The sequence below is a fragment of the Artemia franciscana genome, chromosome 1 (genome assembly GCF_032884065.1).
Source record: "Artemia franciscana chromosome 1, ASM3288406v1, whole genome shotgun sequence".
Taxonomy (NCBI): Eukaryota; Metazoa; Arthropoda; class Branchiopoda; order Anostraca; family Artemiidae; genus Artemia; species Artemia franciscana.
Window position 1 is genome coordinate 19,778,207 of NC_088863.1, and position 18,748 is coordinate 19,796,954.

General features: G+C 34.6%; 1 protein-coding gene across 2 annotated transcripts in view; it reads right to left on the bottom strand.

Moving 5' to 3' along the window:
• The window catches only part of LOC136026678 (uncharacterized), a 63,529-nt gene that overhangs the window by 34,048 nt on the left and 10,733 nt on the right, over positions 1–18,748 (bottom strand). Inside the window, exons 1-2 of one of the 2 annotated variants that reach the window (XM_065703431.1) lie at positions 11,644–13,219; positions 1,844–2,830 (exon numbers count right to left, since the gene is read on the bottom strand). In XM_065703431.1, the coding sequence (XP_065559503.1) occupies positions 1,844–2,803 (960 nt within the window). In that variant the 5' untranslated portion in view covers positions 2,804–2,830; positions 11,644–13,219. Of the gene's footprint in view, positions 1–1,843; positions 2,831–11,643; positions 13,220–18,748 lie in introns of those variants that run through there. The other variant, XM_065703424.1, reaches the window with a different exon arrangement.

Consider the following 18,748-nt stretch of genomic DNA (forward strand, 5'->3'; position numbering starts at 1 on the left):
TTTATTTTCAGAGGAAGGAAACCATTTTGAAATAAAGATCAGTTTGAGAAATAATCGTTTTTACTAAATAAATAAATTGGAATTTTTGATTTCATTAATTATGAAAAATTATTGATACTTATTTGATTTTAGTTCAGTTCTGCTTCTATAAAATTCAATCCTTGCGTTCACAGCACACTCGCAGTCAACTGACAAAAAAAGAAGAAAAATCTAATTAATAATTATTTTCGTCACTAAGAATTGTCCTATTAAGAAAACCCAAAAATAGAGCAAAGAAGAAAGGAAGACACTAAACAGTCGCCTCTCTTTCTTGCATACGAGACCCAATTGATCCCATTAAACAAAATCAAATTATCAAATTCAGTAGGGGGTAGAATCAGGACCTACTACAATCACGAGAGATAACTATTATGAACAACTATTTCATAATATTAATACGTGTATATGAATGAACAATGAACAACTATTTCATAATAATAATACGTGTATATGAATATTACATTCTTACAAGTTTGCTCATTTACGTATTTTATATGATAGTATTACCTCTCACTGTTTATTTTTTGCCTCCAACTTGCAAAGGTGTGTTAACTCACAAAATGTAGGAGAGGGAAAAATGTAAAATTCGAAATATTGGGTGGGTGGTCAATTTTGTTGTTAAACTGAAAATGGAAAAAGAGTATTCTAAAAATTTGTAAGAAGGGCAAAAATCTAGGAGGATGAAATTTCCCCACCACCCCCATCAATTGATGCGCTTAAAGTTATACCAGAATGAAGTCTGTTTTCTTTTCTGATCCACCCATGGGTAAAGAAACGAATTTTCAATCAATACAAATTAGGGGAATAATCTGATTTTCAGCAACAAAGAGAAATAGGATATTTTTTTCAGAGTGACTTTGCATCTTGGATAATTGGATGATAATAAATTACGTTCCATTTTGGTTCGACGTGACACAATTGCTTTTCTGTTCGGTGGAACTAAAATTTGTGATATCATAAAAGGTGTTTAATTAATGATGGTAACTAAATCTACTTCTGCGATACTAATTAGGACATTCTTAGGGGGAGCGTGAAAATAAAATTTTAGTGACAGTTCCAACGCTGAAAAAGCAGTCAGAGGAGAGAGTACCAAACAACAATTTAACATAATTTAAAGTCACGTAAATGGATACTTAATAAGATACATTTAAATAAGTTGGTATTTTAGTAAAAATCTTATTAACTCATTCAAAGTCAGCGTATGATCGTATTATAAGACTCAAGTGGAAGTGAGCCTGCAAAGGGGTTGACAATCTTATCTAGATTGATGTAAAAATAGTACACAGAGCTAATCAACAAAAAACCATGGCAGAGTACGTGAAATTACCGGACCAATGGTACCAATTCACGAAAATTTAATAGGGAGATGGAGAGGAATCTATTTTCAAAATCTAGGATCGCTTTTTCAACGAAACACGAAAAAAGTCATTTTTGTCCAATAAAAATACCACCAATTTTTCTTTTAATCTAGGAGGTACATGCCCTCCTTAACCCCCCCCCCCCAATTGAAGCCAGTGTATAGGACAGTCTGTTATTGTGAAAAAAAAAAACACAAAAATACCCCCTGGTTTTTATATAATAGCTTATAATAAAATCACCCCCTCAAATAAAAATAATAAAAAACAACAGATTAATAAACACTATACCAAGCATCAAAAGAAATTATTACATAAAGTTATCAAAATTAATTTCGAAATATTTTGTAGATAAACAGAGGTGAAGTTTTATTTACTTCCATTAATAAATAATAAAACACGTGACAACAGTATATGTTTTGAAAATGGAAGAATAACTAAAAACATACCTGCAATTCAGCAACTTTTAGCAGCGATATGATTAGAACAACATGGGCTGATGAGAAACAGGGAAAGGCTAAATCAAAAAGCACAAGCCCTGCCGCTGGATGTAGGCCCCTCTCTGAGGCATAAGGGTCATGAAGTAAGTGAGCTGCTCTTATCACAGTTGCTAATGTCACAAAGGCCAAAACAATAGCTGACGAAAGTCTTGATAACAACCGTACACTTATCGATGCAGCAAGTTGAACAAGGGAGCTCACTGCATAAATAGCCACTAATAAATACAAGATAGCAGTTCCATAAATATGCACCCTCCATGCGACTTCTCTTTGTTGGTTATCGTCTGTCCAAGTAGGTACGGGAACATTACTGATGATGGGTTTCTGAGGGACTTCCTCATTAACTAGCTCTGGGAAAATTTTGGTTGATATAGGAGGGACGTCAGTGATCTCAGGTTCCTTTGGAACATTAATTCGTATCTGCTGTTTTTCTTGTATACCCATTGTTTCAGTGGGTATTTCTGGCTCCACAGATGTTGTTGGGTGGACAGTAGTAACTTCTTTTATATCTTCTGTCACGATGATAATAGATTCTTGAAATGGATCTTCCCGTGGTTTGAAACCAGCAAAGCCCCATTTGTCTAAATCAAAACCAATTTTAGGGGTTACCAGTTTTTGAAGAACATTGTTGCTAGCTGTCTCTTTGGGTTTATCAGTTGTTGTAATTTTTTCAATATCATCAGGATATTCATTTTTTGTTTTGACAGGAGGGCCGAGAGCCACCTTACTAAAGATGGCACCAATCGTTCTTTCAATTACACTTGGTTTATTTCCCCGTGATAGCGCTGCTATATCGTGAAATGAAAGACCTGCACTTGGAGCAGGAGTTCCTTCTTTGCTTTCTATTATTTTGAAAAACATAAATGTAGGAAGCAAAAGCCAAAAAGTGTAAGCATTGAACCAAATCATCTTGCATGAGGATGTGTTTAATGAAACCTGGAAAAAAAAGTATTTAGAACTAAAATCATTCTCCTCTCACCTCCCATCTCCGCATAAATTATAGTACAAAAAATGTTAGCTCAACATCGTCTTTGTGCCAGGATATTGGTATTTAAATCGATTGCTTCAAAAAATAAAAAAAAAAATCCCGAGACTACCCAAGCCAAATATGGAAAACTGACTAAAAACAGATTCTGTCAAAAATTCATCGTTGGTAAAATAAACAATTTACTACTTCATTTGCATTAGTTTTTATTGTAAATATAGTTTCTTAGACCACATAGCCTTTATATATACAAAAATGAGTCTTTTGTTTTTATTATTAGTACCGCAGGAATACAAATAGGCATCATTTTAAATTGCATTTTGCTTGTAGTTAATGAAAATGTATTAATTTGTTTTTTACAAAAAACGCTTTTGAGCAAGTTTTGAGCAACAAATTTTTCAGATTTGAGCAAATAGCAAGAGATTGCAAAAATTTTACTTTTTACTTTTTGAACCTCACGACAGAGCTTGAATGAGGTAGTGATAGAAAGTATGTGAAGAAACTTCCGGTTGAAGCTTGCTTCAACTGGAGACATGTTTGTGGAGACAAAATCTATTTGGAGACATAATGAAGAAAAAGGTAAAAAAAAAATGTTCTGACGGAGCTAGAATAAGAATATGTTTATAAGTATGTGAAGAATCTTCCAGCTGAAGCTTGATTTATTCTCAAAACAAATGGAGACATATTTGCTAGGCTGCAATAAAAGGACTGAGAAGAGTCAAAATTCTGAAGACCCAAGAGACATATTTATATGCAAGGAGGGTGAAGTTGGAGGGTGAGATTGTTTTTGTACTGATTTTGCATTCGAAAGCAACTACGGCTCGCCTGTTTTGACTGATTTTACTGCAGCCAGTGGAAATTAACTGACATCCCCACAAGGTAAACCGGATTACACAGACTTATCAACATAGTCACTTAAAAGATACAGTAAAAAAAAACGAAAAAACATAGCATTCATAATTTGCAAGTCTTTATTTTGGTAATTAACTTTATTTAGAGTCGTTGATACTCTATTCAAAATAATTTTACGAGATATTCATCCGACGTTTCCTTCTGCTTAGAGGCTTCCTTTTGGCAACTGAACATTGGAGCACCACACGGCACTTTTGAGCCACTGAATACCCTGGCCAAAAGTTTCGTTTTGAGTTTAATCCGAACAAAAGCGGTTATAAAGTTATTCCCGTTGCCACAAACACGGTAGGAATCAACACCACTTTCCCAAGAAGCTCTCATCTTTCTGGGATCAAACAGTTCGTGGCAACGAACTGTAGTAAGGAGCGATGTTTTTTTGTTTTTTTTTCCAGGGGCGATCGCATCGACCCAGTGGTCCTAGAATGTTGCGAGAGGTCTCATTCTAACGGATATTAAAAGTTCTAGTGCCCTTTTTAAGTGACCAAAAAAATTGGAGGGCACCTAGGCCCCCTCCCACGCTCATTTTTTCCCAGAGTCACCGGATCAAAATTCTGAGATAGCCTTTTATTCACCATAGTCGAAAAACCTAATAACTATGTCTCTGGGACAACTTACTCCCCCGCAGTCCCCGTGGGAGGGGTTGCAAGTTACAAACTTTGACCTGTGTTTGCATATAGTAATGGTTACTCGGAAGTGTACGGACGTTTTCAGGGGTATTTTTTTGGTTTGGGAGGGAGAATTGAGGTGGGGAGGGGGGGTAGGTGGGAGGATCTTTCCACGGAAAAACTTCTCATGGGGAAGACTTTCAATGAAGGGGGCGCAGGATTTTTTAGCATTATTTAAAAAAAAAACAATGAAAAAATAAATATGAAAAGTTTTTCTGAAAAATCATTGCGCATATGAGGGGTTTACCTCCTCGTAATACCTCGCTCTTCACGCTAAAGTATTTTTAGTAATTTCAACTATTTATTCTACGGCCTTTGCTATTCAAGGGTCATTCTTGAGGAATTGGGACAGAATTTAAGCTTTAGCGTAAAGAGCGAGGTATCGACGAGGGGTGAACTCCCTCATATACGCAATAAAACATACGAACACAGAAGTTTGTTACGTAAGTTAATTCGTAAATTACGTATATTTTTTATTAATAAAAATGTTCGTAAAAAAATTAAAAGTTCTAGTTGCCTTTTTAAGTAATCAGAAAATTGAAGGGCAACTAGGCTTCCTCCCTCTCTCCTTTTTTCTCAAAATCTTCCGATTAAATTTATGAGAAAGCCATTTAGCCAAAAAAAAAAAATTACTATGCAAATTTCATTTTAATTATTATGTGTGGAGAGCCAAGATCAAAACATGCATTAATTAAAAAACGTCCAGAAATTAAATAAAAAAACAAGTTTTTTTTAATGAAAATAAGAAGCGACATTAAAATTTAAAACGAACAGAAATTACTCCATATATGAAAGGGGCTTTTCCTCCTCAAAGCCCCACTCTTTACGCTAAAGTTTTTTACTGTTTTAAGAAGTAGAGTTAAGAGAAAGAGTCAAACTTTAGCGTAAATAGTGGGGCGTTGAGGAGGAAAAGCCCCTTTCATATACGGAGTAATTTCTGTTCGTTTTAAGTTTTAATGTTGCTTCTTACTTTCATTTATAAAAGCTTGTTTTTTTATTTAATTCACAGGAATGTCGGAGGGCAATCTATCTTTCAAAAAAGATTTTTCTTTTTAAGAAAGAAATATGGGGGCATTTTCTTTTTAATTTTCTTCAGCAAAAATACCAAAAAACGAAGTATTTTCGAAATATAAAGATGGCAGAAAATCGAGGGAATGCAACTCCCTCCCCCCCCCATGGGGGTTGGGCAACGAGTTTTCACAGATTTTGTCATATTACAACATCTTGTAATAAAAGCATACTAATTTAGAGTTTCCTCGCAAATATAAAGTAAACAATATCAACAGTATTTTAAGCTATTACATAGATGTCATTCGCGGCCAGAAAACGTACAAAAACTACCATTTATTGAAAGAACGTTAAATGTTAATACTTTTGCTTTTCTGATAAAAGAAGCTCATTACCACTGACAGCATTGTTCAAACACTACTTGTGCAGCACATAAATTACGTCTACGAAGTTTTTATACTGTGATAGGACCAGTCGCTAGAACTCAAAATCTATTGATCAGACCCGGCTGCAAATAATGGGTGTCATCATCTCAGTGTTGATGAAAGTTTATAGCTTTCCAATGGCTATATATTACGAGGGGAATGGTCATAAAAATCAGTTAGGTTTTATCCCCATTTACCAATATCAACAAAAATTCTGGCAAAGGACATCTTTCCTACATCAAGTAAGGATCGGTGAAGAGGGGGGACCTTTTGTGTGTTCTGAGTTACGAAGACAATATAAAGATTTTTTTTCGTCGAAAATATCCCGGTAGCAAACCACTTAAGAACTCTTTTTATCGGGAAAAACATCAAGTAGCATCCTCTACGAATCGGAAGCTGAAGGGGGAGATTCAGGAACTATGAAACATCTATAGTTATCATGAGACGTGCTCAATCAGTTTCCCAAATCAATAGACTATATTATTTTACCAATATTTTTTTGTTCTTCAAGCAAATAAGGTAGTTGTCATTCGATAATTTCCCCTTTAAATTTGTAAACACCTCTCAGGACATTGCCTTCTTTTTATTTAATAAATATAACAACATTTGATTATGGCTTGTTTGGCTGGTCACACTCCAAAAAAGAAAGAATTTAAGAGAGAATTTTTATTTAATAAACTTTTTATATTTAAAAATCTACAAAAGAAAGAAAATACAGCCAAACACGCTATTGAATTTGGAACGGTTAATAAATTTAGCTAGCTATCAACGGAACGATCATATTCGGCTTCATAGAACACCGAATAGAATTTCTTGGAAAGAAATAGAAGTACGAACTCGGAGTTTTCGAAGCAAAGCTGAATAAATGCAAAGTGTATTCAATAAAGATAATCGAAAGCGAAATGGTACCCTAGCACGCTACCCAGTGTTTTGAGGGGTGAAGAATAGTTCGTTAAAACACTAGATAATGAACCGAAAAATTAAGCAAAAAATTAAGCAACATTCAATTTGAATGTTCGGAGGAGAGGGATCCATGGTTTAACTATAGAAATTTGCTTTGGTTTTATTCTTATGTTATAACATCAGTGGTGAAAGTTTGCTTATAATGTGGGCTGTTCTTATTTATTATTTTTTTCATTTGTTTAGTTGTAGTTTTTTGTGTCCTTTTTTAAAAACAACTTTCTTTTGTTTTTTCCCGTTAAGAACGGCTCCCGGACGCGGGGCCGAAATATTCGGAACATCTTTTTTTAAATTGAACTGTTGTTTTGTTTTTATATTTTGTTCACTGCTTTGCTGAAAACAAAACCAATTTTTTTGCTTAATTTTTCGTCAATTGAAAAACAGTGTGGTCTAAGAAATTATTTAGATAAAGCCCTATGACGATTAGACAAAGATTATATAAAGCTTATGACAATTATGGAATGAACTATGAGATGTCGAGGGTGTGTGTGGGGGGTATGTGTAGATGTTCTTAGTAGAATTGCAGAAAGCAACTTTCTTCGTTTAAACTTGGGGAGTACAATCGAGAAAACACAAAAATGGTAAGATATTAGAAAAAAATACTGACAATTGTAAAGAACTCTTAATATGTTAAATGGCCAGGCTGAAAGACCCCCTCCCCTGCGATACTACATACTACCGTGTGTAATGCAATTCAAACTGTGTATGGTGAGCCAACATATTTTCTTCTATGTTTATTAAAATGTGTTTTAATCTTGAAATTTATTTAATAAATATTTGATATTTTTGCTATTATTTTTCCCATGCGAATTTGATTAGAAATTATACCAACAGAGAACTAATAACGGTAGTACTAGATTAATACAAGGTTAAAGATAAAATGAAACTAGTCCATTATCTTAGATTTTATTCATAAAAAGGAAAACTCACCCATGAACGTCACTTTTTATACATTTAATGTAAATATTATTGCAGTCGTTAAAATATGATGAAAAATATTTTGGAGCGGTTGCCTTACATTTTTTAATTGGTTTGATTCCCAGATTCTAACAGCAAAGAAATTGTCAGAAATGATTGCCTTGTTGCCAAAAATATAGCTAAAATTAAGCAGGAAATGCCTTCTTTCACTATCTCTTTCTATTAAAGGAAAAGTTTAAGGCTTTAAAATAAAAATAACAACATTTTTAAAAGTTAAAGGTTACAAAAAAAATAAATAACGAATCAAAATTTATTTTTATGCATTATGTTCCATTTTTACAAGTCGAACAAACATTTTGGGGGAATTCAAAACTCAGAGCCCCTGCTCTGGATACGGCCTTGTCATGCGCACTTGCACGAATCACCTTCTAAAGGCTTAGACATTGCCATTCCATGAACATAAGCCATAAGCACCGTTAGTTAAAAAAAAAACGAACCAAACAAATTTGTTGATGTCTGGACAAGCTAATGTATTAAATTTTTTTCATACTGTTACTCTAATTAGTATCAAACCGTATCTTCGAGGAACAATACAAGTTGACAAGACCTCTGACTAAATAACAGTGGTATGGATCTGCCACAATCAATCTTTCTTAACTATTTGTAATTTCTCGGTATGTACTTATTTCGGAATGCGTCAAGTCGTGACCTCTGGATTCATTTCCACTGCCAATTTTTGGAACCACAGGAGTTTTGAATCAAATGCCAGACACGTCTCAGATCAACTGCTTACCTTGTCTTGTGTCAATGTTATCTGCACAATGTTAAATTCTTCTGTCAGTCACTTCCCAATTAATTCTCGAGTCTAATTTCTTGAGATCTTAAAAACAAAAGGAAAACCCCAGTCTAAAAGTTGTCTTATTTGTATCATTTTATGCTGAGAAAAACCGAGTGTAGTCTGTCATCTTGACTATTGTTTAAACTCCGAGTGTAGTCTGTCATCTTGACAGTTTTTTAAATTCCGAGTATAGTCTGTCATCTTGACAATTGTTTTCGGCAGAAAATAAATAAATAATGAAGTGCATCATTGTTAAGATTTAAAAAGTCGCAACAAGAAATGCCAATGTTCTTGTCATAAAATCATAAATTATGACAAAATGCTTTCAAAATACTGAAAAATAACATTATTATCGGGATATAAAGCCACGGACTGGAGAGGATATCATTATTTTAAATATTTTTCTGGGGGAAAAAGGTACATAGAATGTATTAGGAGAGACAAAATTAGGTATGTGAGGAATTAGAAAGGTAGAAAGCTAGGGGATGTCGAGTAAGAGGTAAGGTAGATAGGTAGTAAAGTAAAGGAAATGATATTGAAATAGTGATGAATTAGATGACAATTAACCTAGGAGTCTTGGAGTAGAAACAAGAAAGAAATATGGTTGATTTTATACTTTATTTTCGGGTGTATGAAAAAAAAACAAAAACACTCGGTTGGATTCTAGCCGGTTGGATAGAAGCATCGCCAACCCATCATCAAGAAAACGAAAAAGAAGACGAAACTAGGAAAAGAGTTACATCCAGGATATTTTAGTATAGACCAAAGAACTCTTGATAAAAGAAAAAAAAGAAAAAGAATTTGAAATCTGAATTAGAAAAGGATTTTGTATATTTTCAATATTATAGTCTAATTTTTGAACAAAATACCGATGCTCTTACCAAAAAATAACAAATTTTAGTTCAAAGATTAAAGAAGATCCTTGTTTACTTTGACTGGTTCTCATTAGTTCTGAATTGTTTCCTATGAATCCTCACATAATTTTATGAGGAGTAAGACGAGCCTCTTCCTTAATACTGATGCCAATATCGTAAGACTCTATATCGGCACATGGAGGGACGTTCTTTCAAATGTTAGTGGCATCGACAAGGGAAGTAGGGGAGGGGGATCCCCCCACCAGATTCCGCCCTAGATTTTGAAAATATCTTTTTGGGGGTATTTCCATTGAAAAATGGAAGAAATTTCCATTCCTTCCAAAATAAGGCCGATGAGCAAGGCCGTATCCACGGAGAGGGTAGGGGTTTGAACCCCCTCCCCATCCCGAAATGTTTGTCCACTCGTAAAAACGTAACAAAAATGAATATAAACAAATTTTTGATACGTTTTTAAGGTTTTTTGTACCCCCGAAAAAATCTTTTGTACCCCCGAAAAAAATCATCTGTACCCACCCCACCTTCCCCCCTCCCCCCCAAAAAAAAACGTGGATACGGCCCAGTCGATGAGTCTGCAGGATTAGGATTTAGTCAGTTTGATACAGAGGGACCTTAGTTAACCCCAGAAAAAAATCAACCATACTCTTCTAGTATTCATTTATATAGAATATAAATATAGACAGTTATTCATTTATATAGAATATAAATATAGACAGTTAGTCAATAAAAATATATGTTTTATCCAGCTAACACGACTGAATTCGCAAGAATTGTGACGGATCATCTTCCTTAGGTAAACTGTTCCTTCTAAGGGGAGTAGCTGCTCTCTCATTGACAGCTGAAATAGTTTGATACATCAAGTGAGGGGAAGGAAACTTAATATATGATTCTTGATTTGGAATTCCAGGGGAAAAGGTTTGAAGGACTAATATTCATTTCCGATACAAATGATGAATGCTGAACAGGAAGTTTTTTCCCAATTTGCTTTATGACAGGTAAGCACTTGAAATTTCCATTTCTTTTGTCAGAGTATATAGGCTTACACCAGTACGGAAATCATCAAAAGAATGAGAAGCTATTGGTTTGGAGTTCTTAAGTGGAGGAAAATACGGGGAAAAGGCTGATTCATCATATAAGAAAACGTGATGTGTGCATAGGCATTTAAATCGAACGCTGACAATGGCATTTTTCAAATGAAAATAATTAAAAATTAAGACAGGAGTTCAGGTTAAAATTAAGATTTTGCTTGTTCCTTTTTTTATTTACACCCCCCCCCCTTTTCTGGCCCTGCCCAGTTTTTCTGCAACGTGTAATATATACAATTATAATGATTATGATGATCAGTCCAGGTTTCATAGGTGACCCTAGGAAAAGAAAGGATTTTATTTTGCTAACAGACAAGAAGTAGTATTTTTTTGACTTTATAAAAGCCTTTTCGTGGCCCAGAAGATGGTTATTTGATTTAAAAAAGTAGAATTTATGCAAAAGCCAGGGTTGTTTTTAGAGTGATTAGCCTAATTCAATTAAATTAAAGAATCATCAAACGAAATGAGTTTTTCTTTCAAATAACACCATTACCATTGTTATTGCTGCAGACTATTTATTTGTGTTATGTTAAAATATGCTAATTTATTAGGGGTATTCAGGCTGTTACTGCTGCCTTCTAAACCTATTTGTATCGGTATTAGTATCCTCGCATGATTTTATTTTAGGGCATTCATTTATAGTCTTTGTCTCTCCTGCATGGCTAAAATATTACTGCAATATGGTTTCATTTTATTTCAGGGGAAAGGGTTGACATCTCACTCCTAAGAAATCTCTATTAATCTATTGACTCTGTAACAGATTTATACGCATGGGCAATGGGCAAAAATTACATACGTATGGGCAATTATACCAATGGGTAATCCAAAGAGACAGTACTAAGTTTATTTCCGACTTCTTGTTCTACTTACATTCAAGCGAATCGGTCGAGCCAAAGCAAGAAATATAAACAAAATTCAAACAAGTATCTATCTTTAGAAAGCCGTTGCACGCACTTAATTGTTCGTGTTCTAGAGAGCAACAGAGGCCCCCCTGGCTATGGAACTGCCTGGACTAAATAGTGTTCAAAAGCACTGCTCGAAATAACGCCAAGGAAACAGCCCAGAAAAGAAAAGTATTCACCTGAATATGTGCGCTTTCTCTCTTTTATATTTTTTTTTTTTTCTCTGAACGATTCAGCAAAAAAATAAATCGTGACTAAAACATACAACTCTGCAACAAAGTAATTTCACGGCAAATAATAAAAGGTATAAAATAATAAAATTCAAAATTAGCCAGAAAGGAAAACAGCAGGCATTCTATTGATTTATTACTATTACTTCCTCTATGTTACTAGACCAGTCAAATGAGTTTTAAAACTTGTTCGGTAGTAAACGAAGGCTTAATGAAATGGCATTTTTCTCATAAATTGAGGGAGGCACAGTAGGGGAGTTTAATTGAGGTTGCTTTTCTTCCAGGCCTAATATTGGGGTTCAAGTCCTAGCAAATAAAAGCCAGAGGGTGAAGGGGGTCTGACCAAGCACTTCCGTGGAAAATTTATGTGATTTGAAATTGACATTATGAGTAATGGTTAGGCGTTCGATCTTGCCGCTAGCCGGAAGAAATCAAACGCTAATGAATGCATTTTCATCTGCGACCGTGTAGCTAATTAGAAAATGAAGCTTGATATTGAGTTGCCGTTGTAACTCAATAATTAAAGTACGCTACGCGTGGAGTGTTTTCTGTAAGGCAAAACTAGTTAGCCTACGCTCTGACATCAGTGTTGCCACGTTGGCTTATTTTACGCCAAACAGGCTTATTTAGATGGTAACTGGCGTGAAAATTTTTGCAACTGGCTTGTGGCTTAAAACTTGCTTGAAGTTTGCGAAAAAAATACGGTCAAGTAATTTTACAAGAGAAGCAGAGTTAATTTTTGTTATAGGAGCTTGTAATGCTCCTATTAAAAAAAAATTAATTCTGCTTGTAATGAAATCTTGAAATGATAGCTAAAAAATAAGCAAACCATTTGATATATCATTCAATCCTCTAATGGACTACTCCATCCAGCCAATACATAAGGGTAATCACACAATATAAAATCTGTGTTGAGCTTGGGGAAGGGGTTCTGACTCACTTTTAGCTTGTTTCTCAAAGACCCTGGCTTACTTTTTGGCCTACAATCTGGTAACAGTGTCAGACAGACAGGACAGCGCAGACAGGACAACCTCTCACTGGTCACCCAGTTTCAGAATATCAGACACAATGCCAATTCTTTCAACAACCTTTGTCGTGTATATGTTACCGTGAATGTCCGAAATCTGGTTAATGTCGACATTCACTGGTGAATGTCCGAAATACGGCCCTATTGGCGTCCTTGTATACATTATTTCATTCATTTAAGCCCACATATTTTTGAAGCCGCGTTTTGATAGGAATCATTTCAAGCACCTAGACAGAAACTTGTTGGGGATAATACTCGGGGACAAAACATTAAAAGCGATGATTTTTTATAATAACACTAATATTATCTGAAAATCATCCGCTTTTCATGGGAAGGCCGGGCTCTAGGCCGTCCTAGGTAGCAACCTGATTTAAATTTCATTTATTATTTACCCACCTTTTTCACATTTCCGATAGTTTTTTCAGTATTAATTTGGCTTTTCCTGCTGTTTACTTAATCAGTTTCTACTGTTTTTTTAAGATATGTGCCAAATAAATAAATCTGCCAGTCAATGCTGTATTTCAAAACTAAATTAGAAAATTTAAATATGTGTAAAGCATAAGTTAGCTACTTAAAAGCAGCAAATCAAACAGTTCGTGGTAACGAACTGTAGTAAGGAGCGACCCGGCTCAATAGTAAACGAAACTCTAAAAAACGGAATTTCGATGCTAAAAGATATATCAAAAGAATTAGATTTTTATGCTGATTTTAAATTTATAAGTCATCAAATTTAGTCTTTGTCATCAGAAGTTACGAGCCTGAGAAAATTTGCCTTATTTTAGAAAATAGGGGGTAACACCCCCTAAATTCATAGGATCTTAACGAAAATCGCACCATCGGATTCAGCGTATCAGAGAACCCTAAAGAAAAAATTGCAAGGTCCAATCTACAAAAATGTGGAATTTCGTATTTTTTGCCAGAAGACAAATCACGGGTGCGTGTTTATTTGTTTTTTTGTTTTGTTTTTTTTTTCCCCAGGGGTCATCGTATCGACCAAGTGGTCCTAAAGTGTTGCAAGAGGGCTCATTCTAACGGAAATTTAAAGTTCTAGTGCCCTTTTTAAGTGAACAAAAAAATTGGAGGGCACCTAAGCCCCCTCCCACGCTCATTTTTTTACCAAAGTCAACGGATCAAAATTTTTAGATAGCCATTTTGTTCCGCATAGTCTAAAACCATAATAACTATGTCTTTGGGGATGACTTACCCCCCACAGTCCCTGGGAGAGGGGCTGCAAGTTACAAACTTTGGCCAATGTTTACATACAGTAATGGTTACTGGGAAGTGTACCGACGTTATCAGGGGGATTTTTTTTGGTTTGGATGTGGGGTTCAGGGGAGGGGGCTATATGGGAGGATCTTTTCTTGGAGGAATATTTCATGGGGGAAGAGAAATTCAATCAAAAGGGCGCAGGATTTTCTAGCATTACTATAAAAAAAAAACAATGAAAATATAAACATGAAAAAGTTTTTTCAATTGAAAGTAACGAGAAGCATCAAAACTTAAAACGAACAGAGATTATTACGCATACGAGGGGTTCTAAAAATACTTTAGCATAAAGAGCGAGGTATTTAGGAGGAGATAAATACTTCACTCTTTATGCTAAAATTTTTTTAAGTAATTTCAACTATTTATTCTACGGCCTTTCTGATTCAGGGGTCATTCTTAAAGAATTGGGACAAAACAAGATTTAGTGTGAAGAGCGAGGTATTAACGAGGGGACCAACCCCCTCATATATATAATCAAAAATATAAGAATATAAAAGTTTGTTACGTAAGTTAATTCTTAAGTTGCGTATTTTTTTACTAATAAAAATGTTCGTTAAAAATTAAAAGATCTAGTTGCCTTTTTAAGTGACCGAAAAATTGGAGGACAACTAGGCCTCCTTCCCCACCCCTTATTTCTCAAAATCGTCTGATCAAAACTAAGAGAGAGCCATTTAGCCAAAAAAAAGAATTAATATGCAAATTTCATTTTAATAATTTATGTACGGAGAGCCAAAATAAGACATGCATTAATTCAAAAACTTTCAGAAATTAAATAAAAAAAAACAAGTTTTTTGAAATGAAAGTAAGGAGCGACATTAAAACTTAAAACGAACAGAAATTACTCCTTATATGAAAGGGGTTTTTCCTCCTCGACGCCCCGCTCCTTGCGCTAAAGTTTGATTCTTTCTCGCAACTCTACTTTTTAAAACAATAAAAAACTTTAGCGCAAGGAGCGGGGTGTCGAGGAGGAAAAACCCCTTTCATATAAGGAGTAATTTCTGTTCGTTTTAAGTTTTAATGTCGCTCCTTACTTTCATTTCAAAAAACTTGTTTTTTTTTTATTTAATTCGCATAAAGCTCCGTCCACTCTATAAGACGACAAATTAAAAGATCCGAATTTTAAAAGAACGCAAAAAAACAAAAAAAGAACCCAGCTACTTTTTCTCTAGGTCATCATGCTCTTTTAAGACAGGAAAAATTCGATGTTCTTTATATCGGTGTTCAAACAATTATAGTAAAAACTGAGTATGAACAAGTGATTTATGGAAAAGAAGCAAAATATAAAAAATATACAATTTTACACTTAACAGAATTCCACGAGTTTGAGCGATGTTGGGTTTCTTCCGGTTTGAACTCCCCCCCCCCCTAAAAACAATACACGGGTTAATACAAGCTCGTAATGTGAAGGGGCTTTCGGCCCCCGGCACCCCTGAAACCTCATGATTTCATAACTGTTCTTACATTTTTCAACATCTGTTTTCTTATTCTTCCTTCAAATTACATAAATCCTCATTCTGGAAAATGTATTTGTATATGCCTGATTGGATCCATAAAATCACTTTGCAAAAATGAAAATCATTACTTACTGACAAATCGTAAGTATAGCATTACTACTTGGCAGTCATTACTGAACCACCTCATGGTCATATAGTAAATATGCAAAATAATTCGGTAAATCCTACTTCGCTCTGCAGCTTATGATGCAAGAACTAGTCAACGCATTTCATATGATTTGCATTCAATATATGATTATATGCAAAATGTTAGTTGAAACACATCATCTCCCAAGTACATGTCATCATATAGGGAAAATTGCATCTGTTTACATCCATCAAATTAGTGGCAAATAGCATGTTTGCATCAATTCTGTTGGATCCCTAAAATTTATTTCTTGATGTCCATAAGTGACGAAGTTGAACAAAACAATTTGAGGGGATCGTAATGAAACAATATCAATCAGCTGAATCTTATGGGCAGTTTACAAGATAATTTTGAACTTGTGTGGTCTTTGCTAAGCTATTAGTGGAACCGCCCCGAAGCAGACGCCGGCAAAGTTAGGTCAGTCTATCAGTCTGTCTAATTTAATACCATGGTCAAATCTGTCTCTATACTTTTATTTCCTTCAATATTCTTCTGTGGGTTATAATTACTTAGCGTTGACAGAAAACGCCTGGAAATGTAACTTCCAATTAAAGTAAAAAAAAGTTCATCTCTGTGTGTTTGCTATTTTTGACATTTTTCAAGGAAAATTCAATTTTTTTTTCTGGAAGGATTTGAAAATTTATCATTTACATTGATCTGGTCTTCTATGACTTTCATGTCAGAATGTTACCGCAAATTTGGATAATCCACAAGATAATTTGTGATATACTATTTTGTATGTAAAAGGTTTTAAATCCTTATTTAGATTTTTTTCAATCACCCCAGAAATCCTTATCCAAAAATCTCAAAAATCCATTATCCAGCCCAGGATTGAGGGAGGGGACATTTTCGTTTGGTAATGCTTGGCCAGAGTTTCTTTGGAATACATCGACGATTTAGCACTTTAGAAGTAATAAAAAGGAACTTTAATGCCACATTTCTCAAGTTTCGACTTTTTGGATTTGAAGTTTTTTTACAGTATTGTATGACTTTTAAATAGCAAAATCACCACGAATCGGGATACACCACAATATATTTAATGAGATACTATTTAGTATATAAAAGGTATTATATAATTATGAAGAAAGTCTTCTTGAAAATCACCCCAGAAATCGTTTACCCAAGTCTAAAAAAATCCTTTATAGTGCCCGGGAGAGGAGCGAGGGGGGCATTGCCGTTTGGGAATGCCTGCTAAGAGTTATTTACGATAAATAGACAATTTGATAGTTTAGAAGCAATAAAAATGAACTTAATGCCACGTTTCTTAAGTTTCGACTGTTTATATATGATTTTTTTTTTTTTTTTTTTTTTTTTTTTTTTTTTTTTTTTTTTTTTTTTTTTTTTTTTTTTTTTTACGGGTGATAGCTTTGTCCTGTCATCCCAAGCAGGGGCAAAAAACGAAATCGGCAAAAAAGGGCTTTAGGACTGAAACGACAATCGACATTTAATCCTACACGGAAAATTGAATTGAAAACGAGCCAGGTGTGACCTGTCAATAAACTGAGTACAAAAAAAGAAACTTAAATTCCTAAGCATGTTTTACACTCGACATATCTGTCGTTTGAAACATATGTTTTCTACTGGGCTTAGTTGACCGATTATTCTTTAATAGAATCATTGAAGGGGAAATTGAGCTAGTATAATGCAACAGTGGAAGAATGTAATATGGTCCCATTTAAGGATTACAGATGCCCATAAACTATAACTGACTCCCAGTAAATTTTGTAAAACCCTTTTAGAAGGTTTTTTTAAGCACTAGTATCAGTGCCTATATACAAGTGTTCAGTATGTATATTAATCCCTCTCTTTGAGTGCACTTCCAGGATGATCCTCCTCAGAAACCTAGTTCGTACATGCCGCAACCCTTCTCTGGGAAGACTAGGAAGGGATACTCCCCAGCAAGCTGCACAGTGCGATCAATTGTCACATGGAACCTTTTTTTTAATTCTTGTTCAGTTTTCAGCAAATTATATGGGATACGGATAAGAAGGAAACTCCAGTTTGTCTTTGAAGAAAAAAAAAGAAAATCAATTCCACCTACGAGAAAAATCATAAATTGTTACCAAGAAAAATCATAATTATATTATATTAAGAAAAACTTGAAAATCAAAAGAGTTTCACAATTTTTTACCGTTTCGTAGCCTATATTTTCAACATTATTTCCACTTTTTTTTAAGTCGCACCTAATAAACAGCATATCATAGTCATTCCTGGCACCAGGAACAGCACATAAATCTTGGTCCCGCCATTGTCTCACGGGCGTATGTGTGAAGGGAAAACGTTGAGCCCGTAAAGCATCCCGGAATCTTGTGTTTTCAACTGTCTCCACGATTTTAAATGCCTCCCACAACATTTGACGGTTACCAGTACTTTTAGTCGAATTCTCCTCCAAAACATCCCCCCTCCACCTTCTTTGAAAATTACTGTGCATGTGCAAGCCACCATGTTTTTCTGAATGGATATTCACGAGTTTAAGGATAAAATATTGGCTTTATATACAGTTGTTCTCTGAATTTTAACACTTTGTTGGTCAACTACAAAAACGTTACACTTAACATTGCGACTATATTATTGTGGACGTCTTACTCTTGAAAAAGAACATTGGGATTATCCCTCAATATATTCATAAAATATCCCAAAATCATGACAAACAGTCTCTCAAACTGGATTTCTTATAAACCGTACGTGGTATTTGAAAGAGTCACAACAGAAAACAATCTACCATGAATTTCCACCGTTACCCAAAGCTACCTCTTGTAACCAAGCATATAAACTTTTTTTCATTGTTTTATTTTCATTTTTACCGCTACTAATATAAACTAATATTTACGACCGAAGCTATGCTGTCTCTGGCTTTTTTTAAATTAGGCTATATAGTCCGCAGCTATTACACTTTCAATGGGATTTAATTTACCCTAAAGTGAATGACACGGACAGTTCCATTATAATTTTTGCTTGTGCTAAGTATGTCCTTATTTATCATAGCAACAAAACAAACAGTTTTTTCCTGGCTTTTCCAAGACCATGAACAGCAGAGTTACTAGGAACAATATGCTTCTCCAGACTGCTGATATTTCCATCAACTTTAATTCTATTTTCTGGAGTTGACAAAATAAATGT